This window comes from Ranitomeya imitator, chromosome 2 (genome assembly GCF_032444005.1).
Source record: "Ranitomeya imitator isolate aRanImi1 chromosome 2, aRanImi1.pri, whole genome shotgun sequence".
In the NCBI taxonomy this organism is placed as follows: Eukaryota; Metazoa; Chordata; class Amphibia; order Anura; family Dendrobatidae; genus Ranitomeya; species Ranitomeya imitator.
In genome coordinates, this window is record NC_091283.1 from 628,735,726 (window position 1) to 628,761,975 (window position 26,250).

General features: G+C 43.3%; 1 protein-coding gene across 1 annotated transcript in view; it reads right to left on the reverse strand.

Annotated features, from left to right (window-relative positions):
• Window positions 1-651: 651 nt before the first annotated feature.
• LOC138665257 (zinc finger protein ZFP2-like) overlaps window positions 652-26,250 on the reverse strand; it is a 65,200-nt gene continuing 39,601 nt past the window's right edge. Inside the window, exons 5-9 of the mRNA XM_069752571.1 lie at window positions 16,005-16,102; window positions 8,812-8,890; window positions 8,337-8,434; window positions 8,098-8,209; window positions 652-2,408 (exon numbers count right to left, since the gene is read on the reverse strand). Of these exons, the coding sequence (XP_069608672.1) occupies window positions 1,255-2,408; window positions 8,098-8,209; window positions 8,337-8,434; window positions 8,812-8,890; window positions 16,005-16,102 (1,541 nt within the window). The 3' untranslated portion in view covers window positions 652-1,254. The remainder of the gene's footprint in view (window positions 2,409-8,097; window positions 8,210-8,336; window positions 8,435-8,811; window positions 8,891-16,004; window positions 16,103-26,250) is intronic.

Sequence of the window (26,250 nt, forward strand, 5' to 3'; positions counted from 1 at the left end):
AGGATGGGAGCAGCAAATGACAGAATGGAGGCGCAGGATGTGAGCAGCACATGACAGAACGGGGGCGCAGGATGGGAACAGCACATGACAGAATGGGGGCGCAGGATGGAGCAGCACATGTCAGAATGGGGGCACAGGATGGGTGCAGCACATGACAGGATGGGGGCGCAGGATGGAGCAGCACATGACAGGATGGGGACGCAGGATGGAGCAGCACATACCAGGATGGAGACCATATACCAATATAAATGCTCACCACCCGGGCATAGAACGGGTTCAATAGCTAGTATATGTATATACAGTGGGGGAAATAAACAGGCGATGGTTCAGGGGAGATCGGAACCTAGAAAGGATCCGTTGCCCCCATTCGCTCCGTTAAGGGAGAAATAGAATAAAAATGGTGGGGTCTGAAAACAGACCCAAGTGCCTCCTACAGACACTAAGCAAGAACTGGTTCACTTGGAGCCATCAGGAGGGTGTATACTGCAGGGGAAGAGCTATTCTTTCTGTATTAGTGTCCTCCTAGTGGCAGCAGCATAACACCCATGGTCCTGTGTCCCCCAATGAGGCGTAGGAGAAATATAATTTTAAGGGTAGGTTAATTTTAACATTGACAGATAGAATGTTAAAAATAAAATCCAGAAAATCACATTGTGTAAATGATATAAATTTATTTGCATTTTGCAGTGATAAATAGATGCATAAAATACATAATTTCTTTAAAGTTTTTAATTGGTCCTAACTCAATTCCTACATAATTAACATGTAACAGATCCTCCTTGTGGGAATTCTCTGTTGCTGAACAAGCTCTAATTCCTAGGTAAAACATTCTGATCATGAATATTAGTTCTTCCCATTCGGAATTCTCTGGTGATAAACAAGACTAGGTTTCTTGTAAAAAAAACAACAAAAAAAAACAAAAATATTCACACTCAGAATAAGTAAATGGCTTCATCCCAGTATGAATTATCAGTCAACAAGAATAAAACTTTTCCTCCGCGTTAATTCGATGATGTTCAATGAGATCTGATTTCTGCGTAAAATGTTTTCTACAATCTGAATATAAAAATGGTTTCTCTCTCGTATGAATGCAATGATGTTCAACATAAACAAATGTCTGGGTAAAACGTTTCCCGCGTTCTTTATTTCTTCCAAAACCATTTTCCACACACTGAACACAAGCACAGCTGCTCCAAGTGAATTTTTTGATAGTGAACAAGCTGATTCCTGGATTAAACATTCTCTTCATTCTGATCATGAACATGGCATCTCCCCTGTATGAATTCTACGGTGATAAACAAGACTTGATTTCTTGGAAAAACATTTTTCACACTCAGAACATGCGAATGGTTTCTCCCCCGAGTGAAATCGATGATGTTTAATAAGATGTGATTTTTGAGTAAAGCCTTTCCCACATTCAGAACATGTGAATGGCTTCTCCCCAGTATGAATTCTCTGATGAACCTTGAGTTTTACTTTAGTGATAAAGCATTTTCCACAATCGAAACAAGAATAAGGCTTCTCGCCTGTGTGAATTCTCTGATGTTCAACAAGATCTGATTTTTGTGTAAATAGTTTTCCACATTCTGAACATAAAAATGGTTTCTCTCCCGTGTGAATACGTTGATGTTCAACAAGAACTGATTTCTGGGCAAAACGCTTCCCACATTCTGAGCATGGGTATGGCTTCTCGCCTGTGTGAAATCGTTGGTGTTTAACAAGATTTGATTTCCGGGCAAAACATTTCCCACATTCCAAACACTTATGTAGTTTCTCACCTGTATGAATTTTCTGATGTTCAACAAGACCTGATTTCTGAATAAAAGCTTTTCCACATTCAGAACAAGAGAATGGCTTCTCCCCTGTGTGAATTTTCTGATGTTCAGCAAGACCTGATTTCTTGGTAAAATATTTTCCACATTCAAAACATGTTAGTTCAATTGGTTTCTCCCCTGTATGCATCATTTCATGTCTGAAAAGTAATGATTTCTGAACAAAGCTTTGCCCACATTCTGAACATGAAAATGGCCTCTGTGCTGTGTGATTTCTCACATGTTGGTCAAGGCTAAATTTACGGGTAAAGCATTTTCCACATTGTGCACAAGAGTATGGCTTCTCCCCAGTGTGAATTCTTTTGTGTACAAAAAGATTTGACTTTTTTGTAAACAGTTTCCTACATTCACCACATTGAAACACTTTGTTCCGTGTGTGATCTGTACTTGGAGTAACAATCTGTGATTGCTCAGAAGGTTCCTTATGATTTGGGGAATTGGATGATAAATCTGTAATGTGATTGCCTGGATATATAGTTAGAGTAAATAAGTTTTCCACTGAAGAGTGTAGCATATCTTTCTCTTTTGTTTGATGTGACAACAGGCAGTTCCTCTCTGTGTTTCTGCTGAGATGATCTGTTAAGATTAAAAATGGATAGGATTATTATTTTCAGTTTTTTAGACTAAAGTAAACATATACTGTATGTTAAAAAATCCTATTCTAAGTCATCTTTTGTCAAGTCTACAATCATGGGCCACATTTATAACACCCAGCCTCAACAAAACTGTGAAGGTACTTCTGCACTGAAATAAAAGTTGATTTTTCAATGCTGAATTTAAGAATATAAATTTGTTTCAAACCAGCTAACATTGTTGCACTATAGGTGGATTGGGTTATTTGTAAATAATCTTTTTCAGATTTTTCATATAAGGACAACATTGGACATCACCAGACCTATACAGTATTGAGCCCTAATGACATATATAAGGCTAGGTTCACACTGCGTTCAGTGTCTCCGTTTAACGGACTACGTTACACCGCGGCATAACGTAGTCCGTTAACGGCGCCATTGAATGCAATGTTGGGTGCATCGCTAGCGCACGCCCACAATGACATTGAGTGACGGACCCGAGACGCGGGCTTCAGCGTTTCCGGGTCCGTCACCGCTAGCGCAGATGGAGCTAGCAGATGATCCATCTGTGCTAGCGCTGTGCAAAGTCGGCACTCGCGTCAGCACAGTCCGTTTAACGTATGCGTTGAACGGACTGCGCTAACGCAATGTGAACCTAGCCTAAAACATTTGGGGCTTATATCCATTGGAAAGCAAAAGCTTAAAACAGGCACTGGGACACAGTAGATGCCAGGTCCGCTTCCTCATTAAGTACTGAACTCAGCGAGTACAGAGCAGAGTATGGAATATGCATAGTAACACAACCTTGGAATGGATGGACAGTTATAGGGGAAGCAAACCGGCAGCATGGCAGGAAAGAAAAGCGTAAAAAATTGTAATGGAGTGCATCTAAAGAGAACCTGTTAAATCGTTGATAGTCCTTAAACTGCCCCCAGTGTGCGGTTAGTGATGCAATGTACTTTGAAACAAAAGGTATGTGAGGGAATCCCTTAACGATATAGTCAGAGGAGTGGAGCTTTTTTTGTTGCAATCCCCTAATTATATGAAGTGTTTTTTTTTAAACAGAATACTGGGAGCTTTTCTTTGAGAAAACCATGTTAGTGATGCTACTTGCATCACTAACAACACACTGGAGGCAGTTTAATAGGTAAAAACGACATGACAGGTTCCCTTTAAAATATGTAGTAAATCGCTCAAGCTACTATTCCATGAAGTTAAAAAATAAATTACAGTTACTCTACAATTACGGTGACACAGTTCATGATTTTGTTTTTAATATTTTACTATTTTTGCACAAGAAAATCAGTAAAAAAAAATCACCCACTTTTCCCCTCTTTAATAACAAAGAAATAATATAAAGGAAAAAGAATAAGAAGATTTGGTATTGCTGTACCTGTAAGGGTATGTGCACACGTTCTAGGTTTTTTCGCGTTTTTTTCACGTTTTTTCGCGATAAAAACGCATTACAAACTGCAGACATATGCATCCTATCATTTAGAATACATTCTGCAATTTTTATGCACATGATGCGTTTTTTCCGCAAAAAAAAAATGCATTGCGGTAAAAAAAGCAGCATGTTCATTAATTTTGCAGATTTTCTGCGTTTTTCCTGCTATTCTATGCATTTGGGAAAAAACGCACCAAAATCGCGAAAAAAACGCATGCGGATTTCTGGCAGAAATGTCCAGTTTTTGTCAGGAAATTTCTGCTAGAAAATCCTGACGTGTGCACATAGCCTAAAAGTCATATCTTTCAAAATATAACTCAGATTAATCAATATGATAAATGCGGTAAAGATTTTAAAAAAATATTGAAACATCAGAATTGCGTTTTTTTAGTTGCCACCTCCCTAAGTTATTTAGAAGAAAAAATAACACAAATTTTGGTTTTTGGAAAAATGGAAGGAAAGAACAGAAGCACCTGGTCGGGAAGGGATTAGAAGAAAATCACTTTAAACTCCCTGTCACACGTCCTGGTGATTCCGCTTCTAGAAAAACCAGTACGGGTGATGTCCATGGTTCATGTGCCATTCATGTGGCATACATATGTACATGTTCGTGTGTCTCATCCATGTGCACCATCAGTGTGAAAAGCACTGGAATAGAATGAAGAATACAAATGACAGACGTTTAGGTGTTAGATGTTTAAAGATAGAGTTAAGAAAGATAGATATAGGTCAGTGAGGTACCATATTTTTCGGCTTATAAGATGCACTTTTTCCCCCCAAATTAGGGGGGAAAATAGGGGTGTGTCTTATAATGTGGATATACCTTACTAGCAGAGGTGAGGCAGGGTCCCAGGGTCGCTGCTGGGGGAGGCAATAGTGGAGCGTTGCTGCAGGCCGTAAGCTGGGATGAGGAGGTGTTCGGATGTGCGGCGCGCCGCTGCGGGTGTCCGATGCTGTGGGGGCTCTGCCGTCATTTTGTGAACGGCCTGAGCCCCTGCAGTTACAGGGTTTCCTATGCGGTGGACTCTGAGTAAATGGCTGCCGGGGGCGGCGCATGCACAGATGGATATCACGGCACCAAGATCTCGGGAGATGAGATCTCAGCGCTGAAATCTCATCTCCCGAGATCTTGGTGCCGAGATCTCCATCTGTGCATGCGCCGCCCCAGGCAGCCATTTTCCCGGAGTCCAACGCATAGGAAACCCTGTAACTGCAGAGGCTCTGGCCTTCCACAAAATGTCAGCAGAACCCCCGCAGCACCGGAAACCATTAGCGGCGTGCCAAACATTCGATCACCCGCAGCACTGAGCACCCGCAGCGGCCCACCGCACATCTGAACACCTCCTCATCCCAGCCTGCAGCAACACTCCACTCTTGCCTACTCCAGCAGCGACCCCGCTTCACTGCAGCCACCACCCCCGGTAAGCAAGAAGACGCATGGATTATAAGAAGCACCACCATTTTATTAAAAGAAGGTTTTTATTTCCTATTTTTCTCTTCAAAATTTGAGGTGCATCTTATAATCCGTAGCATCTTATAATCCGCAAGATACGGTATATAATCAGTGCTTTGTGTGTGTAGTTTTCTGTTTTTGTATTTAGCACAAAAATAAATGAAAAAAATGGCATTAGCTCCCCCTTATTTTTAATAACCAGCTGAGGGAAAGCAGAGCTGTGAGCTGGTGTTATTATTCTGGAACCAGACCAATATCCATGGAGCATTCCAACCTATTAATAACAGCTCTCACAGCTGTCTGCATAGCCTTTACTGGTTACCGTATTTTGACAAATCATAGAAGTCATCAAAACTATTTATTACCCCGATTGGCACCGCATGGGTATTAGGATGTGCCCGGTAAAGCCCCAGAATTGGCGCATCTAATGTGATGTGCCAATTCTGGAGTGGCTGCAGGCTTCCATTTTTTGACTCAGGATGGGCCATTAACCATGGACCGTTCCAGCCTGATAACAGAAGCTCGCAGCTGTCTACTTTATCTGCGCTGGTTTTAAAATATAGGGGGAACCCTATGCTGTAGTTTTTTTATTTAATTAATGGACTGACTACAACAGTGGTCCCCAACTCCAGGCCTCGAGGGCCGCCAACAGTGCAGGTTTTCAGGATTTCCTTAGTATTGCACAGGGGTTGGAATCATCACCTGTGCAGATGATCACATTACCACTGATGCAATACTAAAGAAATCCTGAAAACCTGCACTGTTGGCGGCCCTCGAGGCCTGGAGTTGGGGACCCCTGGACTACAACTATCTTCAGCGTCGCCTGGTCTCGCTGACAGCAGGGAGACCAGGAGAGGATGAGAGTTGTAGTCAGAATCCGGCACCTGGGACAAGCGCTATCTGTACTGCTTTTCACAGCCGCCGGAGCTTTTCACTAGTGTACGTGTCACACAGGCATCACTCGAATGTCATCTGTACGTCATCACTGTGCACGTGTGCTGCACGCATTTCCTCCGTGCTGTCCATCTGAAAAACCTGACATGCGCGTCACCACTGAATACAATGGGTGTGTGTGTATTTGTATATGCGTTAAAAAAACGGACCACATATGGACCAAAAAAATGGACGTGTGAAGGGGGAACCTAAGGGTATGTGTAGACTGTGACTTTTTCGGGCATTTGTTTGAGCAAGTTCGCTCATAAAAACGCAGAAAAGAGTGCTAAAGAAATCACTAAAAATAATTGTCCTATTTCAATGGAAAAATGACTTGCTGTTGATTTGTTCTAGATTTTGAGTATCTTTAAATGCACCAGGGTTTCAAAGACGCCAAGCATTTAAGAGCTGTGACCTGTCCATTCTACAGGCATTTTCCACCAGAAAGACACTATATGATGTACAATAGAAGCAATTAATAAAGCTAAAAAGAAGACTGGGCGTCTTTTTGAGCAATTTGTAAGTGTATTAGAGACAAAACTCATGAATGTTTTAGTCACTGCTTAATGGATTTCAAAACACTTCAGAAACGGGCCAATAAAAAGACACTCAAAGGAGACTGAAAATATTTTTTTTACTCAAGGTAAAATCTCTTTCTCTGAGCCTTCATTGGGGGACACAGAAAACCATGGGAATACTATTCAAAAGTATTCTTCTCGAAAACTGACAGGTTCAGGGACCACCCGCACACAACGAGACCCTCTTGCCCGATAAGGTCGGCGACTCAGATGTCCACTCCTTGGATGTGCACCACTGAGATTGCCAGTACGTTCCTTTAGGCCCATGACAGGATCTGAGCCACCCTTGACATCACCGCTCAACTTCAAGTTCCTCTGGACAACTGGAGAGAAGGTTCTGCCAGTGTTCCAGAATGTTGATGGGAAGGGACGATTTCTGAGCATTCCATTTGCCCATGACTATTAGGTGTCGAAAATCTGCTCCCAACCGAGCAGACTGAAATCCGTTTTTACAACCTTCCAAAGCATTGGAAGAAACGATCTTCAGTGACGGATGAGGGGGCAGCATCTCCACCATTGCAGGGACTTCTTGATCTGGGAAGGAAGCGCGACAAGTTGGTCCAGGGAGGATGCGGACTTTTCTCATCTTGATACAAGAAAGAGCTTTAGAGGGCGTGTGTGGAACTGTTTCCATTGAGGCTACCATCTTGCCCAGTATGCTCATGCAGAACAGGAGGGAGCAAGGGAAGAGACTTCTGAGAAAGTGAATCCCGTGTAGCAAAACTTAGTACTTTTTTGGGACAGAAACACACTTGCCCGCATGGTGTCAAAACGCATTTCCATGGTTTCCTGTGTCTGCCTATTAAGCTATATAGAAATGTTAATCAAAAACATCAGCGACAAAAACGTCAACAAAATGTTTTAGGAAATGACCAAAAAACATTAACAAAAACCATTCAGGCTTGCATTACCCTAAAGGAGTTGTCAAACTATGAAAACTCTTTTTCCTAAGCATGGACTTTTCCAAATGTATTAATGGTAGCTTCCATCATCCCCATGGATCCAGTCAACATCACTCCGAAGTGATGTTTGCACTTTACAAGTTTGACAGGACAAAGAAGCCTGTGATAGGCTGCAGCGGTTAGATGACATACTGTTCTAGTCAGCTGATCACTGCCTCAGTTTATTATTTTGAGAAGATCCATGTCCAGGAAAAAAAATGTTTGCAAACATTGGACAATCCCTTCAACAAGGAAACAAAGTAATTCGATTGTGTCAGTCTTAACCGTGTTGACATATGTGGAGTAGTCTGCTTCGGTTTACCCCCATGGTTATTACTAACCTGTGCCAAGAAATACTGGATTTTTTTCCTCCTTCCACAGCTGCACACCTTTCACAAACTCCCCCTCTTCTTCCGCTATTCTGTCCACTTTTAAATCAGAGAGTTCTTCACCCTGATTTGACATATGTACAACTGAGAAGACATTTGGAGAAGTTCAACTTATTCTTCTAAAACACAGCAAAAATCTAAGACTACATTTTTGAATGACCAAGAGGTTTCCAAAATTTTAATCCATCTACCTGATAATTTTGTGGGATATTGTGATCCTCTTCTGGATAACCATGGGAATACAGAGACCTGAGATGTCCCTCGGGTGGATTTCTCGGACTAAATTCATCTGTAGGAAATGCGAAGAGAGAATTATAATATTGATGTACAATGAACCGATGATATCTAGATGACTCTCAAATCACCTCTCTCCTTTTCAATTAAAATAACTAAACATTAAGATTTTTTTTTATATAGATCAGTAAGGAACCCAAGACCCCCATTAAACATTCAAAATCACTCCTGTATAAGCACGCACAAAGCAATATGTAGAGACCATACTCTTGCCAATGAGTACACCCCAGGGCGCTTATGTACAGTCCTTTTGAGCAATTGATAGTGTTTCAAGATCCGAACCCCTGCCAATCTACTAGACTTCATATTTTTAGAAAAGAACACATCTATAAAAGTTTAGTTACACGTTAAACGACTTCTCTGCCTTCTTACATTGGTAATCAGAATTCTTGAAAGGCTCCTCTTCCACTTCATCTTTTACTTCAACTTTAATATCAAAAATTGCTTCTCCCTAAACAAATAAGAAAAATTATTGTAAATCATTAGAAAAATATTTAGAATTGAGAGTCCTCAGTGGTTGATACCTTTTAATGGCTAACTGAAAAGATGGTAACAAATTGCAAGCTTTCGAGACTACATACGTCTCTTCATCAGGCAACGACTAAAAGAAATTCTGAAGATTCACATATTTATGCACAACATAGCACAGAAAAAAAAAAGGAAAAACCATGGATAAGACAGGAGACATGAAGCAGAATTACCATGAGTGATAAACAGTTATGTCCATAAATATTGGGCCAGCTCTTAGATAAGGAATGTTTTATTGTCCTCTGATTGGGTCTGTTTCTGTTGTGATGACCCCTCATAGTCTGAGGTAGCAAGGTCCTTAGTTGATGTAAAAAGACATAAATCCGTGCGACACATTCATTCCTGCAGTGAGACTGTCAAAGGTCGTCATCAGTTTATATTCCCAATGCTAAAAAATGCATAGAAGTAGATAACCATTTACCTGAAGCGGAGGATGGTGCTGGAGATAATGTTCATATATGCATAAAGCAATAATATTCAGACTAAGGAAAGGAAAAGAAAAAATGGATCTATATATAATCCTCAGGAAAAATAAAACATGTGCAGTGTTATATGTTCAACATATAACTTAGTAAATAAATATAGATGGTAAAAAATATATATATATATATATATGTGCGATATAAAAGGGCAACCAATAATATGAAGGCTTACACCGTAAAAGCTTCCTTCAAAAAGCACACAATGGTAATTCAGGAACGATTATACGTACTGTCCATTGTAGCGGCACATAGGTCTGAAGGATATCAACAGGAGCAGCAAACGTGGAGCGGTAAGATAAAGACTTGATGTTTACTTCCCTTAGATATTTGTAGTGGAGTTCGGAGGTAGTAGTCCCTCGGCGCGCTGTCCCGGCCGGTGACAGCCGCCCTTACAGCAGGAAGTAGGTAGGCTGAGCGCTCTAGTTCGTTGCAGCTGACAGGACCTGTAGAGACTTCGGGTCACGTGTCCTGTATGTCACGTGGTGCCCCTGTTGAAAGTACGGAGCACCGTAGGAGCCAAGAATAACCGACGCGTTTCGGAATACCACAGATTCCTTCTTCAGGAAGGAATTCAGGAATCCTTCAGGAAGAAGGAATCTGTGGTATTCCGAAACGCGTTGGTTATTCTTGGCTCCTACGGTGCTCCGTACTTTCAACAGGGGCACCACGTGACATACAGGACACGTGACCCGAAGTCTCTACAGGTCCTGTCAGCTGCAACGAACTAGAGCGCTCAGCCTACCTACTTCCTGCTGTAAGGGCGGCCGTCACCGGCCGGGACAGCGCGCCGAGGGACTACTACCTCCGAACTCCACTACAAATATCTAAGGGAAGTAAACATCAAGTCTTTATCTTACCGCTCCACGTTTGCTGCTCCTGTTGATATCCTTCGGACCTATGTGCCGCTACAATGGACAGTACGTATAATCGTTCCTGAATTACCATTGTGTGCTTTTTGAAGGAAGCTTTTACGGTGTAAGCCTTCATATTATTGGTTGCTCTTTTATATCGCACATATATATATATATATTTTTTACCATCTATATTTATTTACTAAGTTATGTGTTGAACATATAACACTGCACATGTTTTGTTTTTCCTGAGGATTATATATAGATCCATTTTTTCTTTTCCTTTCCTTAGTCTGAATATTATTGCTTTATGCATATATGAACATTATCTCCAGCACCATCCTCCGCTTCAGGTAAATGGTTATCTACTTCTATGCATTTTTTAGCGCAGGTATATACTAATTATTGCAATTCATTGAGTTTTACCTCTGCCCTGTGTGGTTAAGGGCTATACTTGCTGCTTCTTTATGCCTTTTTTTCACTAGCGCCGCTGCATCTTTTGTTTTTTAGTTTATATTCCCATACTCTCCTGTCTCTCTTAGATTTGAAGCTACCTTTTAACACAAGTAATTTCATGTCCATAATGTTATGATTTGGGAGACAAAAATGTATTGTCACAGGTAGATCCATTCTTTTTGCTCTTATTGTGTGGCGGTGAGAATTCATTCTTGTTCTAAGCTTTTGCCCTGTCTCCCCCATACACAGACCCCCAGTTGGACATTTAGTACAAATAATTAGGTACACCACATTAGAAGTGACGCAGCTGAAAGTGTCTGGTATTTTGTAGTCCTGATGTGAATTGGGGATCTTTATCTTGTTCGTGGTCATTATAAATGGACAGGTTTTACATTTTTTCTGATTGCAAGGAGCTGCAGCTGTTGGAGAGGACAGGGAGCTCTTGACAATGATGCTTCTTAGATTTGGGGGCTGCCTAAAACACAGTAGTGGGGGGTCTGGGAAAATGGATTGTAAGCGGGCATCTTTTTGTAGTAAAGGTTGTAATTTCCGTGCAGCTCCCCTTATCACCTCCAGATTTGGATTGTAAGTAACTACTAGAGGTACCCGGTTATTTTCTTCTTTAGCTTTGTAATGTAGCAGGTGATTCCTTAGTATTCTGATGGCTCTTGTAATCTGGTTTTCAATTGTTCTTGGATGGTAGCCCTGATTCAAAAAGGTCTTTCTGAGGCGACCAAGGTGTTCATCCCTATCCACTGGGTTGGAACATATACGATTGTAAAAAATGTAAAACCTGTCCATTTATAATGACCACGAACAAGATAAAGACCCCCAATTCACATCAGGACTACAAGATCCCAGGTACTTTCAGCTGCGTCACTTCTAATGTGGTTTACCTAATTATTTGTAGTAAATGTCCAACTGGGGGTCTGTATGTGTGGGAGACGGGGCAAAAGCTTAGAGCAAGAATGAATCCTCACCGCCACACAATAAGAGAAAAAAGAATGGATCTACCTGTGGCTATACATTTTTGTCTCCCAAATCATAACATTATGGACATGAAATTACCGTATATATTCGAGTATAAGCCGAGATTTTCAGCCCAAAATTTTGGTCTGAAAGTGCCCCTCTCGGCTTATACTCGAGTCACGGTGGGCGGCAGGGTCGGCGGGTGAGGGGGAGAGGGCGCTAAGGCATACTCACCTAGTCCCGGCGCTCCTGACGCTCCCTCTGCCCGTCCCACGGTCTTCGGTGCTGCAGCTCTTCCCCTGTTCAGCGGTCACTGATTAGAGAAATGAATATGCGGCTCCACCTCCCATAGGGGTGGAGCCGCATATTCATTTCTCTAATCAGCGGTGCCGGTGACCGCTGATAGAGGAAGAGGCTGCGGCACCGAAGACCGTGTGACAGGCAGAGGGAGCGGGACGCCGGGAGCAAGTAAGTATGTAATATTCACCTGTCCGCGTTCCACACGCCGGGCGCCGCTCTGTCTTCGCGTCCTCTTGCTCTGACTGTGCAGGTCAGAGGGCGCGATGACGCATATAGTGTGCGCGGCGCCCTCTGCCTGATCAGTCAGTGCGGAGAGACGCCGGGACGAGACGCCGGGAGCTGCAAGCAAGAGAGGTGAGTATGGCATTTTTTTTTTTATTGCAGCAGCAATGGCACAGCTTTATATGGCAGCTATGGGGCAATAATGAACGGTGCAGAGCACTATATGGCACAGCTATGGGGCAATAATGAACAGTGCAGAGCACTATATGGCACAGCTATGGGGCAATAATGAACGGCGCAGAGTACTATATGGCAGCTATGGGGCAATAATGAACGGCACAGAGCACTATATGGCACAGCTATGGGGCAATAATGAACAGTGCAGAGCACTATATGGCACAGCTATGGGGCAATAATGAACGGCGCAGAGTACTATATGGCAGCTATGGGGCAATAATGAACGGCGCAGAGCACTATATGGCCCAGCTATGGGGCAATAATGAACAGTGCAGAGCACTATATGGCACAGCTATGGGGCAATAATGAACGGCGCAGAGTACTATATGGCAGCTATGGGGCAATAATGAACGGCGCAGAGCACTATATGGCACAGCTATGCGGCAATAATGAACGGCGCAGAGCACTATATGGCAGCTATGGGGCAGCAATGAACGGTGCAGAGCACTATATGGCACAGCTATGGGGCAATAATGAACAGTGCAGAGCACTATATGGCACAGCTATGGGGCAATAATGAACGGCACAGAGCACTATATGGGGCACAGCTATGGGGCAATAATGAACGGCGCAGAGCACTATATGGCAGCTATGGGGCAATAATGAACGGCGCAGAGCACTATATGGCAGCTATGGGGCAATAATGAACGGTGCAGAGCACTATATGGGGCACAGCTATGGGGCAATAATGAATGGCGCAGAGCACTATATGGCAGCTATGGGGCAATAATGAACGGCGCAGAGCACTATATGGCAGCTATGGGGCAATAATGAATGGTGCAGAGCACTATATGGCACAGCTATGGGGCAATAATGAACGGCGCAGAGTACTATATGGCACAGCTATGGGGCAATAATGAACGGTGCAGAGCACTATATGGCACTGCTATGGGGCAATAATGAACGGCGCAGAGTACTATATGGCAGCTATGGGGCAATAATGAACGGCGCAGAGCACTATATGGCAGCTATGGGGCAATAATGAACGGTGCAGAGCACTATATGGCACAGCTATGGGGCAATAATGAATGGCGCAGAGCACTATATGGCAGATCTATGGGGCAATAACGAACGGCGCAGAGCACTATATGGCACAGCTATGGGGCAATAATGAAAGGTGCAGAGCACTATATGACAGAGCTATGGGGCAATAATGAACGGCGCAGAGCACTATATGGCACAGCTATGGGGCAATAATGAACGGCGCAGAGCACTATATGGCAGCTATGGGGCAATAATGAACGGCGCAGAGCACTATGTGGCACAGCTATGGGGCAATAATGAACGGTGCAGAGCACTTTATGGCAGCTATGGGGCAATAATGAACGGCGCAGAGTACTATATGGCAGCTATGGGGCAATAATAAACGGCGCAGAGCACTATATGGCAGCTATGGGGCAATAATGAACGGCGCAGAGCACTATATGGCACAGCTATGGGGCAATAATGAATGGCACAGAGCACTATATGGCACAGCTATGGGGCAACAATGAACGGCGCAGAGCACTATATGGCACAGCTATGGGGCAATAATGAACGGCGCAGAGCACTATATGGCACAGCTATGGGGCAATAAAGGCGCAGAGCACTATATGACACAGCTATGGGGCAATAATGAACGGTGCAGAGCACTATATGGCACAGCTATGGGGCAATAATGAACGGTGCAGAGCACTATATGGCACATCTATGGGGCAATAATGAACGGTGCAGAGCACTATATGGCACAGCTATGGGGCAATAATGAACGGTGCAGAGCACTATATGGCACAGCTATGGGGCAATAATGAACGGTGCAGAGCACTATATGGCACAGCTATGGGGCAATAATGAACGGTGCAGAGCACTATATGGCACAGCTATGGGGCAATAATGAACGGTGCAGAGCACTATATGGCACAGCTATGGGGCAATAATGAACGGTGCAGAGCACTATATGGCACAGCTTTCTATGGTACATCTATGGGTAAATAATGAACGGTGCAGAGCACTATATGGCACAGCTATGGGGCCATAATGAACAGTATGGAGCATCTATTTTTGAAATTCACCGGTAGCTGCTGCATTTTCCACCCTAGGCTTATACTCGAGTCAATAAGTTTTCCCAGTATTTTGTGGCAAAATTAGGGGGGTCGGCTTATACTCGGGTCGGCTTATACTCGAGTATATACGGTACTTGTGTTAAAAGGTAGCTTCAAATCTCAGAGAGACAGAAGAATCTGGGAATATAAACTGATGACGACCTTTGACAGTCTCACTGCAGGAATGAATGTGTCGCACGGATTTATGTCTTTTTACATCAACTAAGGACCTTGCCCCTCAGACTATGAGGGGTCATCACATCAGAACCAGACCCCAATCAGAGGACAATAAAACATTCCTTATCTAAGAACTGGCCCAATATTTATGGACATAACTGTTTATCACTCATGGTAATTGTGCTTCATGTCACCTGTCTTATCAATGGTTTTTCCTTTTTTTTTTTCTGTGCTATGTTGTGCATAAATATGTGAATCTTCAGAATTTCTTTTAGTCGTTGCCTGATGAAGAGACCTGTGTAGTCTTGAAAGCTTGCAATTTGTTTCCATCTTTTCAGTTAGCCATTAAAAGGTATCAACCATCAAGGACTCTCAATTCTAAAGGCCCCGTCACACATAGCGAGATCGCTAGCGAGATCGCTGCTGAGTCACAAGTTTTGTGACGCAACAGCGATCTCATTAGCGATCTCGCTATGTGTGACACGTACCAGCGATCAGGCCCCTGCTGTGAGATCGCTGGTCGTGTCGGAATGGCCTGGGCCATTTTTTGATCGTTGAGGTCCCGCTGACATCGCTGAATCGGCGTGTGTGACGCCGATTCAGCGATGTCTTCGCTGGTAACCAGGGTAAACATCGGGTAACTAAGGGCAGGGCCGCGCTTAGTAACCCGATGTTTACCCTGGTTACCATCCTAAAAGTAAAAAAACAAACGCTACATACTTACCTATCGCTGTCTGTCCTCGGCGCTCAGCTTCTCTGGTCTGGCTGTGAGCGCCGGGGAGCCGGAAAGCAGAGCGGTGACGTCACCGCTCTGCTTTCCAGCCGCTGTGCTCACAGCCAGACCAGAGAAGCAGAGCACCGAGGACAGACAGCGATAGGTAAGTATGTAGCGTTTGTTTTTTTTTACTTTAACGATGGTAACCAGGGTAAACATCGGGTTACTAAGCGCGGCCCTGCGCTTAGTTACCCGATGTTTACCCTGGTTACCGGGGACCTCGGGATCGTTGGTCGCTGGAGAGCTGTCTGTGTGACAGCTCTCCAGCGACCAAACAGCGACGCTGCAGCGATCCGGATCGTTGTCGGTATCGCTGCAGCGTCGCTATGTGTGACGGGGCCTTAAATATTTTTCTATCTACTGGCTAACACGGTACCAAGATATATATCTTTCCTGTAAATCATTAGTTAGATAAAAAAAAACCTTTTGTTAAATGAGTCACTGTTAATGATATTTTAATATATGCTGAGACTTCAGCTCAGTTTACCTCATGATCTTGTGAGACACATTCATTTAGCTCTGAAAAATCCTGGAAATGTAGAGAATGAAGACATTGTTCAGACTGATATTTGGTACTGATCCTATCTGTAAGAGACACATACACAATAACTATGCATGTTTTATATGTGATGTGATCATTAAGTGACATAATTTTAGATATTATGTGGGTGAACTGGGATATCAGATATGTTTATTGAGCATTTTCAACTAAAAACAAAAATGGTATCAATACAAATTTCAAATTGTCCGACAAAAAAAAAATCACACACAGCTTTGTTGGTGAAAAAATTTAACCCTTTCATGACCCAGCCTATTTTGACCTTAAAGACCTTGCCGTTTTTTGCAATTCTGACCAGTGTCCCTTTATGAGGTAATAACTCAGGAACGCTTCAACGGATCCTAGCGGTTCTGAGATTGTTTTTTCGTGACATATTGGGCTTCATGTTAGTGGTAAATTTAGGTCAATAAATTATGCGTTTATTTGTGATAAAAACGGAAATTTGGCGAAAATTTTGAAAATTTTGCAATTTTCACATTTTTAATTTTTATTCTGTTACACCAGAGAGTTATGTGACACAAAATAGTTAATAAATAACATTTCCCACATGTCTACTTTACATCAGCACAATTTTGGAAACAAAATTTTTTTTTGCTAGGAAGTTATAAGGGTTAAAATTTGACCAGCGATTTCTCATTTTTACAACAAAATTTACAAAACCATTTTTTTTAGGGACCACCTCACATTTGAAACCAGTTTGAGGGGTCTATATGGCTGAAAATGCCCAAAAGTGACACCATTCTAAAAACTGCACCCCTCAAGGTACTCAAAACCACATTGAAGAAGTTTATTAACCCTTCAGGTGCTTCACAGCAGCAGAAGCAACATGGAAGGAAAAAATGAACATTTAACTTTTTAGTCACAAAAATTATCTTTTAGCAACAATTTTTTTATTTTCCCAATGGTAAAAGGAGAAACTGAACCACGAAAGTTGTTGTCCAATTTGTCCTGAGTACGCTGATACCTCATATGTGGGGGTAAACCACTGTTTGGGCGCACGGCAGGGCTTGGAAGGGAAGGAGCGCCATTTGACTTTTTGAATGAAAAATTGGATCCACTCTTTAGCGGACACCATGTCATGTTTGGAGAGCCCTCGTGTGCCTAAAAATTGGAGCTCCCCCACAAGTGACCCCATTTTGGAAACTAGACGCCCCAAGGAACTTATCTAGATGCATAGTGAGCACTTTGAACCCCCAGGTGCTTCACAAATTGATCCGTAAAAATGAAAAAGTACTTTTTTTTCACAAAAAAATTCTTTTAGCCTCAATTTTTTCATTTTTACATGGGCAACAGGATAAAATGGATCCTAAAATTTGTTGGGCAATTTCTCCTGAGTACACCAATACCTCACATGTGGGGGTAAACCACTGTTTGGGCACATGGTAAGGCTCGGAAGGTAAGGAGCGCCATTTGACTTTTTGAATGAAAAATTATCTCCATCGTTAGCGGACACCATGTCGCGTTTGGAGAGCCCCTGTGTGCCTAAACATTGGCGCTCCCCCACAAGTGACCCCATTTTGGAAACTAGACGCCCCAAGGAACTTATCTAGATGCCTAGTGAGCACTTTAAACCCTCAGGTGCTTCACAAATTGATCTGTAAAAATGAAAAAGTACTTTTTTTTTCACAAAAAAATTATTTTCGCCTCAATTTTTTCATTTTCACATGGGCAATAGGATAAAATAGATCATAAAATTTGTTGGGCAATTTCTCCCGAGTACGCCGATACCTCATATGTGGGGGTAAACCACTGTTTGGGCCCACGGCAGGGCTCGGAAGGGAAGGCGCGCCATTTGACTTTTTGAATGGAAAATTAGCTCCAATTGTTAGCGGACACCATGTCGCGTTTGGAGAGCCCCTGTGTGCCTAAACATTGGAGATCCCCCAGAAATGACAAGCGACCCCATTTTGGAAACTAGACCCCCCAAGGAACTTATCTAGATGCATATTGAGCACTTTAAACCCCCAGGTGCTTCACAGAAGTTTATAACGCAGAGCCATGAAAATAAAAAATAATTTTTCTTTCCTCAAAAATGATTTTGTAGCCTGCAATTTCCTATTTTGCCAAGGGTAATAGGAGAAATTGGACCCCAAATGTTGTTGTCCAGTTTGTCCTGAGTACGCTGATACCCCATATGTGGGGGTAAACCACTGTTTGGGCGCACGGCAGGGCTCGGAAAAGAAGGCACGCCATTTGGCTTTTTAAATGGAAAATTAGCTCCAATCATTAGCGGACACCATGTCACGTTTGGAGAGCCCCTGTGTGCCTAAACATTGGAGATCCCCCAGAAATGACCCCATTTTGGAAACTAGACCCCCAAAGGAACTAATCTAGATGTGTGGTGAGGACTTTGAACCGCCAAGTGCTTCACAGAAGTTTATAACGCAGAACCATGAAAATAAAATAAAAAAATTATTTTCTCAAAAATGATCTTTTAGCCTGCAATTTTTTATTTTCCCAAGGGTAACAGGAGAAGTTTGACCCCAAAAGTTGTTGTCCAGTTTCTCCTGAGTACGCTGATACCCCATATGTGGGGGTAAACCACTGTTTGGGCACATCCCGGGGCTCGGAAGTGAAGTAGTGACGTTTTGAAATGCAGACTTTGATGGAATGCTCTGTGGGCGTCACTTTGCGTTTGCAGAGCCCCTGATGTGGCTAAACAGTAGAAACCCCCCACAAGTGACCCCAATTTGGAAACTAGACCCCGAAAGGAACTGTTCTAGATGTGTGGTGAGCACTTTGAACCCCCAAGTGCTTCACAGAAGTTTATAATGCAGAGCCGTGAAAATAATAAATACGTTTTCTTTCCTCAAAAATAATTATTTAGCCCAGAATTTTTTAATTTTCCCAAGGGTAACAGGAGAAATTTGACCCCAATATTTGTTGTCCAGTTTCTCCTGAGTACGGTGATACCCCATATGTGGGGGTAAACTACTGTTTGGGCACATGCCGGGGCTCGGAATTGAAGTAGTGACGTTTTGAAATGCAGACTTTGATGGAATGCTCTGCGGGCGTCACGTTGCGTTTGCAGAGCCCCAGATGTGGCTAAACAGTAGAAACCCCCGACAAGTGACCCCATTTTGGAAACTAGACCCCGAAAGGAACTTATCTAGATGTGTGGTGAGCACTTTGAACCCCCAAGTGCTTCATAGAAGTTTATAATGCAGAGCCGTGAAAATAATAAATACGTTTTCTTTCCTCAAAAATAATTATTTAGCCCAGAATTTTTTATTTTCCCAAGTGTTACAGGAGAAATTGGACCCCAAAAGTTGTTGTCCAGTTTCTCCTGAGTACGCTAATACCCCATGTGTGGGGGTAAACCACTGTTTGGGCACACGTCGGGGCTCAGAAGTGAAGTAGTGACTTTTGAAATGCAGACTTTGATGGAATGGTCTGCGGGCGTCACGTTGCGTTTGCAGAGCCCCTGGTGTGCCTAAACAGTAGAAACCCCCCACAAGTGACCCCATTTTAGAAACTAGACCCCCCAAGGAACTTATCTAGATATGTGGTGAGCACTTTGAACCCCCAAGTGCTTCAGAGACGTTTACAACGCAGAGCTGTGAAAATAAAAAATCATTTTTCTTTCCTCAAAAATGATGTTTTAGCAAGCATTTTTTTTATTTTCACAAGGGTAACAGGAGAAATTGGACCCCAGTAATTGTTGCGCAGTTTATCCTGAGTATGCTGGTACACCATATGTGGGGGTAAACCACTGTTTGGGCGCACATCGGGGCTCGGAAGTGAGGGAGCACCATTTGACTTTTTGAATACGAGATTGGCTGGAATCAATGGTGGCGCCATGTTGCGTTTGGAGACCCCTGATGTGCCTAAACAGTGGTAACCCCTCAATTCTACCTCCAACACTAACCCCCCCCACACCCCTAACCCTAATCCCAACTGTAGCCATAACCCTAATCACAACCCTAACCACAACCCTAATTCCAACCCTAACCCTAAAGCTATGTGCCCACGTTGCGGATTCGTGTGAGATTTTTCAGCATCATTTTTGAAAAATCCGCGGGTAAAAGGCACTGCGTTTTACCTGCGGATTTTCCGCGGATTTCCAGTGTTTTTTGTGCGGATTTCACCTGCGGATATTGTCCCTACCTATGGGGGTGACAAAGGGGAAGGAGGTCATTTATTATTTTTTTTATTTTGATCACTGTGATAGATTATATCTCAGTGATCAAAATGCACTTTGGAACGAATCTGCCGGGAGGCAGATTCGGCGGGCGCACTGCGCATGCGCCCGCCATTTTGGAAGATGGCGGCACCCAGGGAGAAGACGGACGGACCCCGGCAGGATCGGTAAGTATGATGGGGTGGGGGGGAGCACGGGGGGGAGGGGGATCGGAGCATGGAGGGGTGGATCGGAGCGCGGGAGGGGTGGAACGGAGCACGGGGGGGTGGAACGGAGCACGGGGGGGGGGAACGGAGCACGGGGGGGTGTAACAGAGCACGGGGGTGGTGGAACGGAGCACGGGGGGTGGAACGGAGCACGGGGGGGTGGATCGGAGTGCAGGGGGGGTGATTGGAGCACGGGGGGGTGATTGGAGCACCGGGGGAGCGGACAAGAGCACGGGGGGAGCGGAGCACAGGACGGAGGGGAGCCGGAGCAGTGTACCGGACAGATCGGAGGGCTGGGGGGGCGATCGGTGGGGTGGGGGCACATTAATGTTTCCAGCCATGGCCGATGATATTGCAGCATCGGCCATGGCTGGATTGTAATATTTCACCAGTTATAATAGGTGAAATATTACAAATCGCTCTGATTGGCAGTTTCACTTTCAACAGCCAATCAGAGCGATCGTAGCCACGGGGGCTAAACTACCACTCCCCCTGTCCCTGCAGATCGGGTGAAATGGGAGTTAACCCTTTCACCCGATCTGCAGGGACGCGATCTTTCCATGACGCCACATAGGCGTCATGGGTCGGATTGGCACCGACTTTCATGACGCCTACGTGGCGTCATGGGTCGGGAAGGGGTTAAAAGTTACACCTCTCAGAATTTGACAATGTAATAACAAGTACATTTTTGCAAAACATTATTTTTATTGTGAAAAAGTAGAAAACAACAAAAATATATATAAATCTGGTATCGCTATAATCGAACTGACTCGCACAATGTACAGCGTAAAAATAAAAACAATCACTGAATTGCTGTGTTTTGTTTATTGTGTGTCTGAAAAATCTAAAGTTATCAAAAAATGTTATGCACCACAAAATGATAATAATAAATACTTAAACTCATCCTGAAAAATATACCGTAAGCCCTTTTAGGCTATGTGCACACGTTCAGGAATTCATGCAGAAAATTCCTGAAAATTCCGGACATTTTCTGCATGAAATCCGCAAGAAAACCGCATGCGTTTTTGCCGCGATTTTGACGCGTTTTTGCCGCGGTTTTTTCCAAACACTTCCCAATGCATTTTGGAGTGGGAAATCCGCAAAAAAAACGCAAAAAGATAGAGCATGTCCGGATTTTGTGCGGTATGCGTTTTTTTGGCGGAAAAAAACGCATCATGTGCACAAAACATGCGGAATTCATTCTAAATGATGGGATGCTTATTGTATGCGGTTTTTTTGCGGTTTTATAGCGTTTTTATCGGGAAAACCCGCGAAAAAAACGCGAAAAAACCGCAACGTGTGAACACAGCCTTACAGTTCTGTAGGCCAAGAAAAAAAAACCTCACTGACCTGAAGAATAAAGTCTGCTTATTACCTATACCACATGATGAACTGCATAAAAATAAAAAAGGTCCTTGAACTACTGTTTATTGTTCAGTCTGCCTCCCAAAATCAAATTAAGGCCCAGTTCACATTTATCCCATGCTCTATACTAGATAATAATATCCAGTTTTCCATTTAAATCCCCAAAAATTGTAATTCGGAAGAAACTCCCAAAGGAGCAATTCACTATAATGAGGCAGAGCACATGGAATCATTTTGGATTCTCTAAAGTCTCTGTTCCGGCGGTGTCCTGTCGACCATAGTTGCATGCATGCCTAAAAAGACAGTATCGTAACCGAAGCCATACAAAGGCCAAAGTGACTCCATCTGCTCTGCCTCATTTTAGTGAATGAATGTGTTGGGGGGGGGATTTTGTATGAATATTTTTTGGGGGGGAAGACTTACATGGAAACCCCGACAATAGCATTCAGCATAGTGCACAGAATAAATGTGATCCGTTGCAGATTGTGAAAAACCGATGCGACTAACTGATCCAGCTAATTGGATCCCCCCCAAAAAATGAAGCATGCTCAGTTTAAAAAAATGGAATCCGTTGTTGGATTCCATCATTTGACGGATCTAGTGCCATAGGGTTCCATTGTAGGAAACGATGGACGGCGATAGATCCGTCGCTGTCCGGTTTTTCATCGGACACAAAAAAACTTTACTATGTCCGTTCTTTTCGGTCACCGGAAAACCAATTTTCAACAGATCTGGAAAAAACGGATGAAACGTGAGACCATCCGTCGCAATCCGTCGCTAATACAAGTCTATGAGGGAAGTAAACGGATCCGGCGGCAACTTTTGCCGGATCTGTTTTTTTCAGAATTCGCCGGATTGAGACTGATGGCAAAAAACTGAAGTGTGAAAGCAGCCTAACTGTAATTTCTGACAACATATGGGGTTTCCCCGCATTTGGAGGAAATTGTGTAACAAATTGTAGTATCCAGTTTCACCCATTACTCTTGTGTACATGAAACATTTGCACCTAATAAACAAATTACATTTTTATCACTTATGTGCACACATAGTTGAGTATTTGATTGCAGAAATTTCTGCAACGTTTCTGCATCTCTAGGAATGTGTTGGCAGCAAAAACGCACGTTTTTGTACAGCAATGAAAACTTTTGGGAGCTAAAGATACTTGAAAAAAGGAAAAAAAATGTTTTATGGTGTAATTTCCGTGTTCAACACCTTCTTTTGTTATGCTCACTTGCCCGTCCCAAGCCAAAAATACCAGCCCTCAGCTCTCCCAGAAATGGCATTTCATATTTGAAGCGCCAATTCTGGCACTTAGCCAAGGATCTTCCTGATGCCCAGGTGCAGTCCATCAGGGTAATGGGATTAGGGGTTTGTGTCAGCAGCTGTCACTGACACCAAGCTTTAGGTTTAGTAATGAAGAAGTGTCAGTTAGATACCCTCATTATTACTAAACCTGTAAGTAAAGAGTTAGATAAACAAACAATGCGAATAAAACACTTTATTTAATAATAATAATAATAATCTTTATTTATATAGCGCCAACATATTCCGCAGCGCTTTACAGTTTAATAGTTTCAAACACAAAAGTCATAAGTAACAACGTTAACAATACAATAATTATAGCAAAATAAGATGACCCTGCTCGTGAGAGCTTACAATCTACAATGAGGTGGGGGAGATGCAAAGTACAGGTGTGTATTTACAATGATGTATTTACAATCATGGTCCGGCCATCTTCAGGGGTTGGGGAATAGATGGGGATAGTGAATGGGCTACACACACAAACATAACATAACTTTGATTAGTGAACGTGATAGGCCGCTCTGAACAAATGTGTTTTGAGCGAGCGCCTAAAACTATGCAAATTATGGATGGTCCTAATATCTTGGGGTAGAGCATTTATTTGAAATAAAACAGACAAGTTCTCTAACCATTTAAATTAACCCAATATACTCACCCCCGGTCCGATGGTAATCCAAGTGTTAAAGCGATGTCCCACGTTGTCACCAGCCTATGGAGGAGTGTTCACAGAAAGAACCTACATAGGCTGTAACCAAACACCAACTGGCAGAACTCGGAATGCAACGCCTGGTGGCGTTGATATGCGTTAGGCTATTAGGGCTCATACTCATCTGCGAAAAAAACAAACAAAAGCAATCCAAAAAAAAAAAAAAAAAATCGGATTGTACTCTGACCAATGTTAATCTATGAGTCCGTGCTAATCTGCGATCTTTTTTCTCAGCTGAATTCAGACTGAGAAAAAAATCGTAGCATGCTGCGATTGTCCTTGTATATCGGACAAGATTCACCAATGCAAGTCAATGGGTGCAAGAGATAGAACGGCCGGCATACTGACCATGTGAGTGCCGTCCAATTTTTAAACACCAGTGTCCTTGAAACCCTGACATTTCATCTGCTGCGTAAACTAAAATCACAGCTTCACCCGACTGAATAGAATATAAATTTTATTAACCAGCAGAGGGAAAGCAGACAGCTGGGGGGCAGATGTTTATAGCTTGGGAAGGGGGTAATACCCAGGGAGCCTCCCAGGCTATTAATATCAGCTCACAGCTGTATGATTAGCCTTTACCAGTTATTAAATTGGGGAACCCCCCAAAAAAATGATGATTATAATTAATGACCAGCAAAGGCTAGGCAGACTGCTGTGGGCTGATATTAATAGGCTAGGAAGGGGCCATAGATATTGCCGCCTCAGACTAAAAACATTGACTCTCATCCACCCCACCACCTCGCTCTACCCACTTGACTTGGTGCATTGTGGGGGGTTTGATATCACCTTTGTAATGTCAGGTGACATCAAGCCCAGAGGTTAGTGATGGAGAGGCATCTATAAGACACCCCCATTATTAACCCCATAGTTATATTGTATATAAAAAAACACACCCAGAATAAAGTCCTTTATTTTAAATAATGACAGACTCAATTAATGACTCTAAATTAAACCATACTCTCATCATCACCCAGTCCACTGAAGCCAACGTCTTCTGTACATTAAATAAAATAATAAACAACAATATTTCTCACCTGTCCGAAGTGAAGAGATTATCCATAATGTCCCACGACGATCCTGATGACTTTGAGAGCAGTCACTGATGCAACTGCTCTCAAGGACAGCAGGCTACACACTGACACAGAAGGTAATCATTCCTGCACTGTGTAGCGCTGAGCTGTGGTGAGAAAGTTCACTGGAATTCATCAGTTGATGAACCCCCATGATCTCACTGACGGAGCTGCTGTGTGCGAATATTCTCACGCAGCAGTGCCATAAGTGAGGTCACTAGGGCTCTTCAGCTGATGAACTCCGGTGAACTTTACCACAGAGCAATTACACACTCCTGTCAGTGTGTTGCTGACTGGCGGGTAGAGCAGTCGCATCAGCTGATGTGACTTGTTATGAACTGGTGATTTAGAACCACAATGGACCTGGTGGTTAAGAGCACTGAAAATGACCTGATAGTTACTAATAACATAGGACGAGCTCTGAGACGTGGGAACTCTGCTGACCGCAATCCCTAATCCTATCACACCACACTAGAGGTAGCCGTGGAGCGCTCCTGACCAGACCTAGGCGCCTCGGGCACAGCCTGAGAAACTAGCCAGCCCTGAAGATAGAAAACTAAGCCTACCTTGCCTCAGAGAAATTCCCCAAAGGAAAAGGCAGCCCCCCACATATAATGACTGTGAGTAAAGATGAAAATACAAACACAGAGATGAAATAGATTTTAGCAAAGTGAGGCCCGACTTACTGAATAGACCGAGGATAGGAAAGATAGCTTTGCGGTCAGCACAAAAACCTACAAACAACCACGCAGAGGGCGCAAAAAGACCCTCCGCACCGACTAACGGTACGGAGGTGCTCCCTCTGCGTCCCAGAGCTTCCAGCAAGCAAAACAAACCAATATAGCAAGCTGGACAGAAAAAATAGCAAACAAAAGTAACACAAGCAGAACTTAGCTTATGCAGGGCAGACAGGCCACAAGAACGATCCAGGAGAGAACAAGACCAATACTGGAACATTGACTGGAGGCCAGGAACAAAGAACTAGGTGGAGTTAAATAGAGCAGCACCTAACGACTTAACCTCGTCACCTGAGGAAGGAAACTCAGAAGCCGCAGCCCCACTCACATCCACCAAAGGAAGCTCATGGACAGAACCAGCCGAAGTACCACTCATGACCACAGGAGGGAGCCTGACCACAGAATTCACAACAGTGACTGCTCTACAGGTGATCCGAATTGGATTGGCAGATAGGTGAGGGATATAGTGGTTTATTATTTTTCTCATTTTCAGGTGACATGGGCATCGGGGATTAGGTGTTAAGGTTGGTATTTGGTGTGTTTTTTATTTTTACAGGAGACAAGGGCTTCAGGGATTAGGTGTAAGGTGAGTTTATACTGTCTTTTATTTTTGTTTCAATATATATTTCTATTTTTTATTTTTT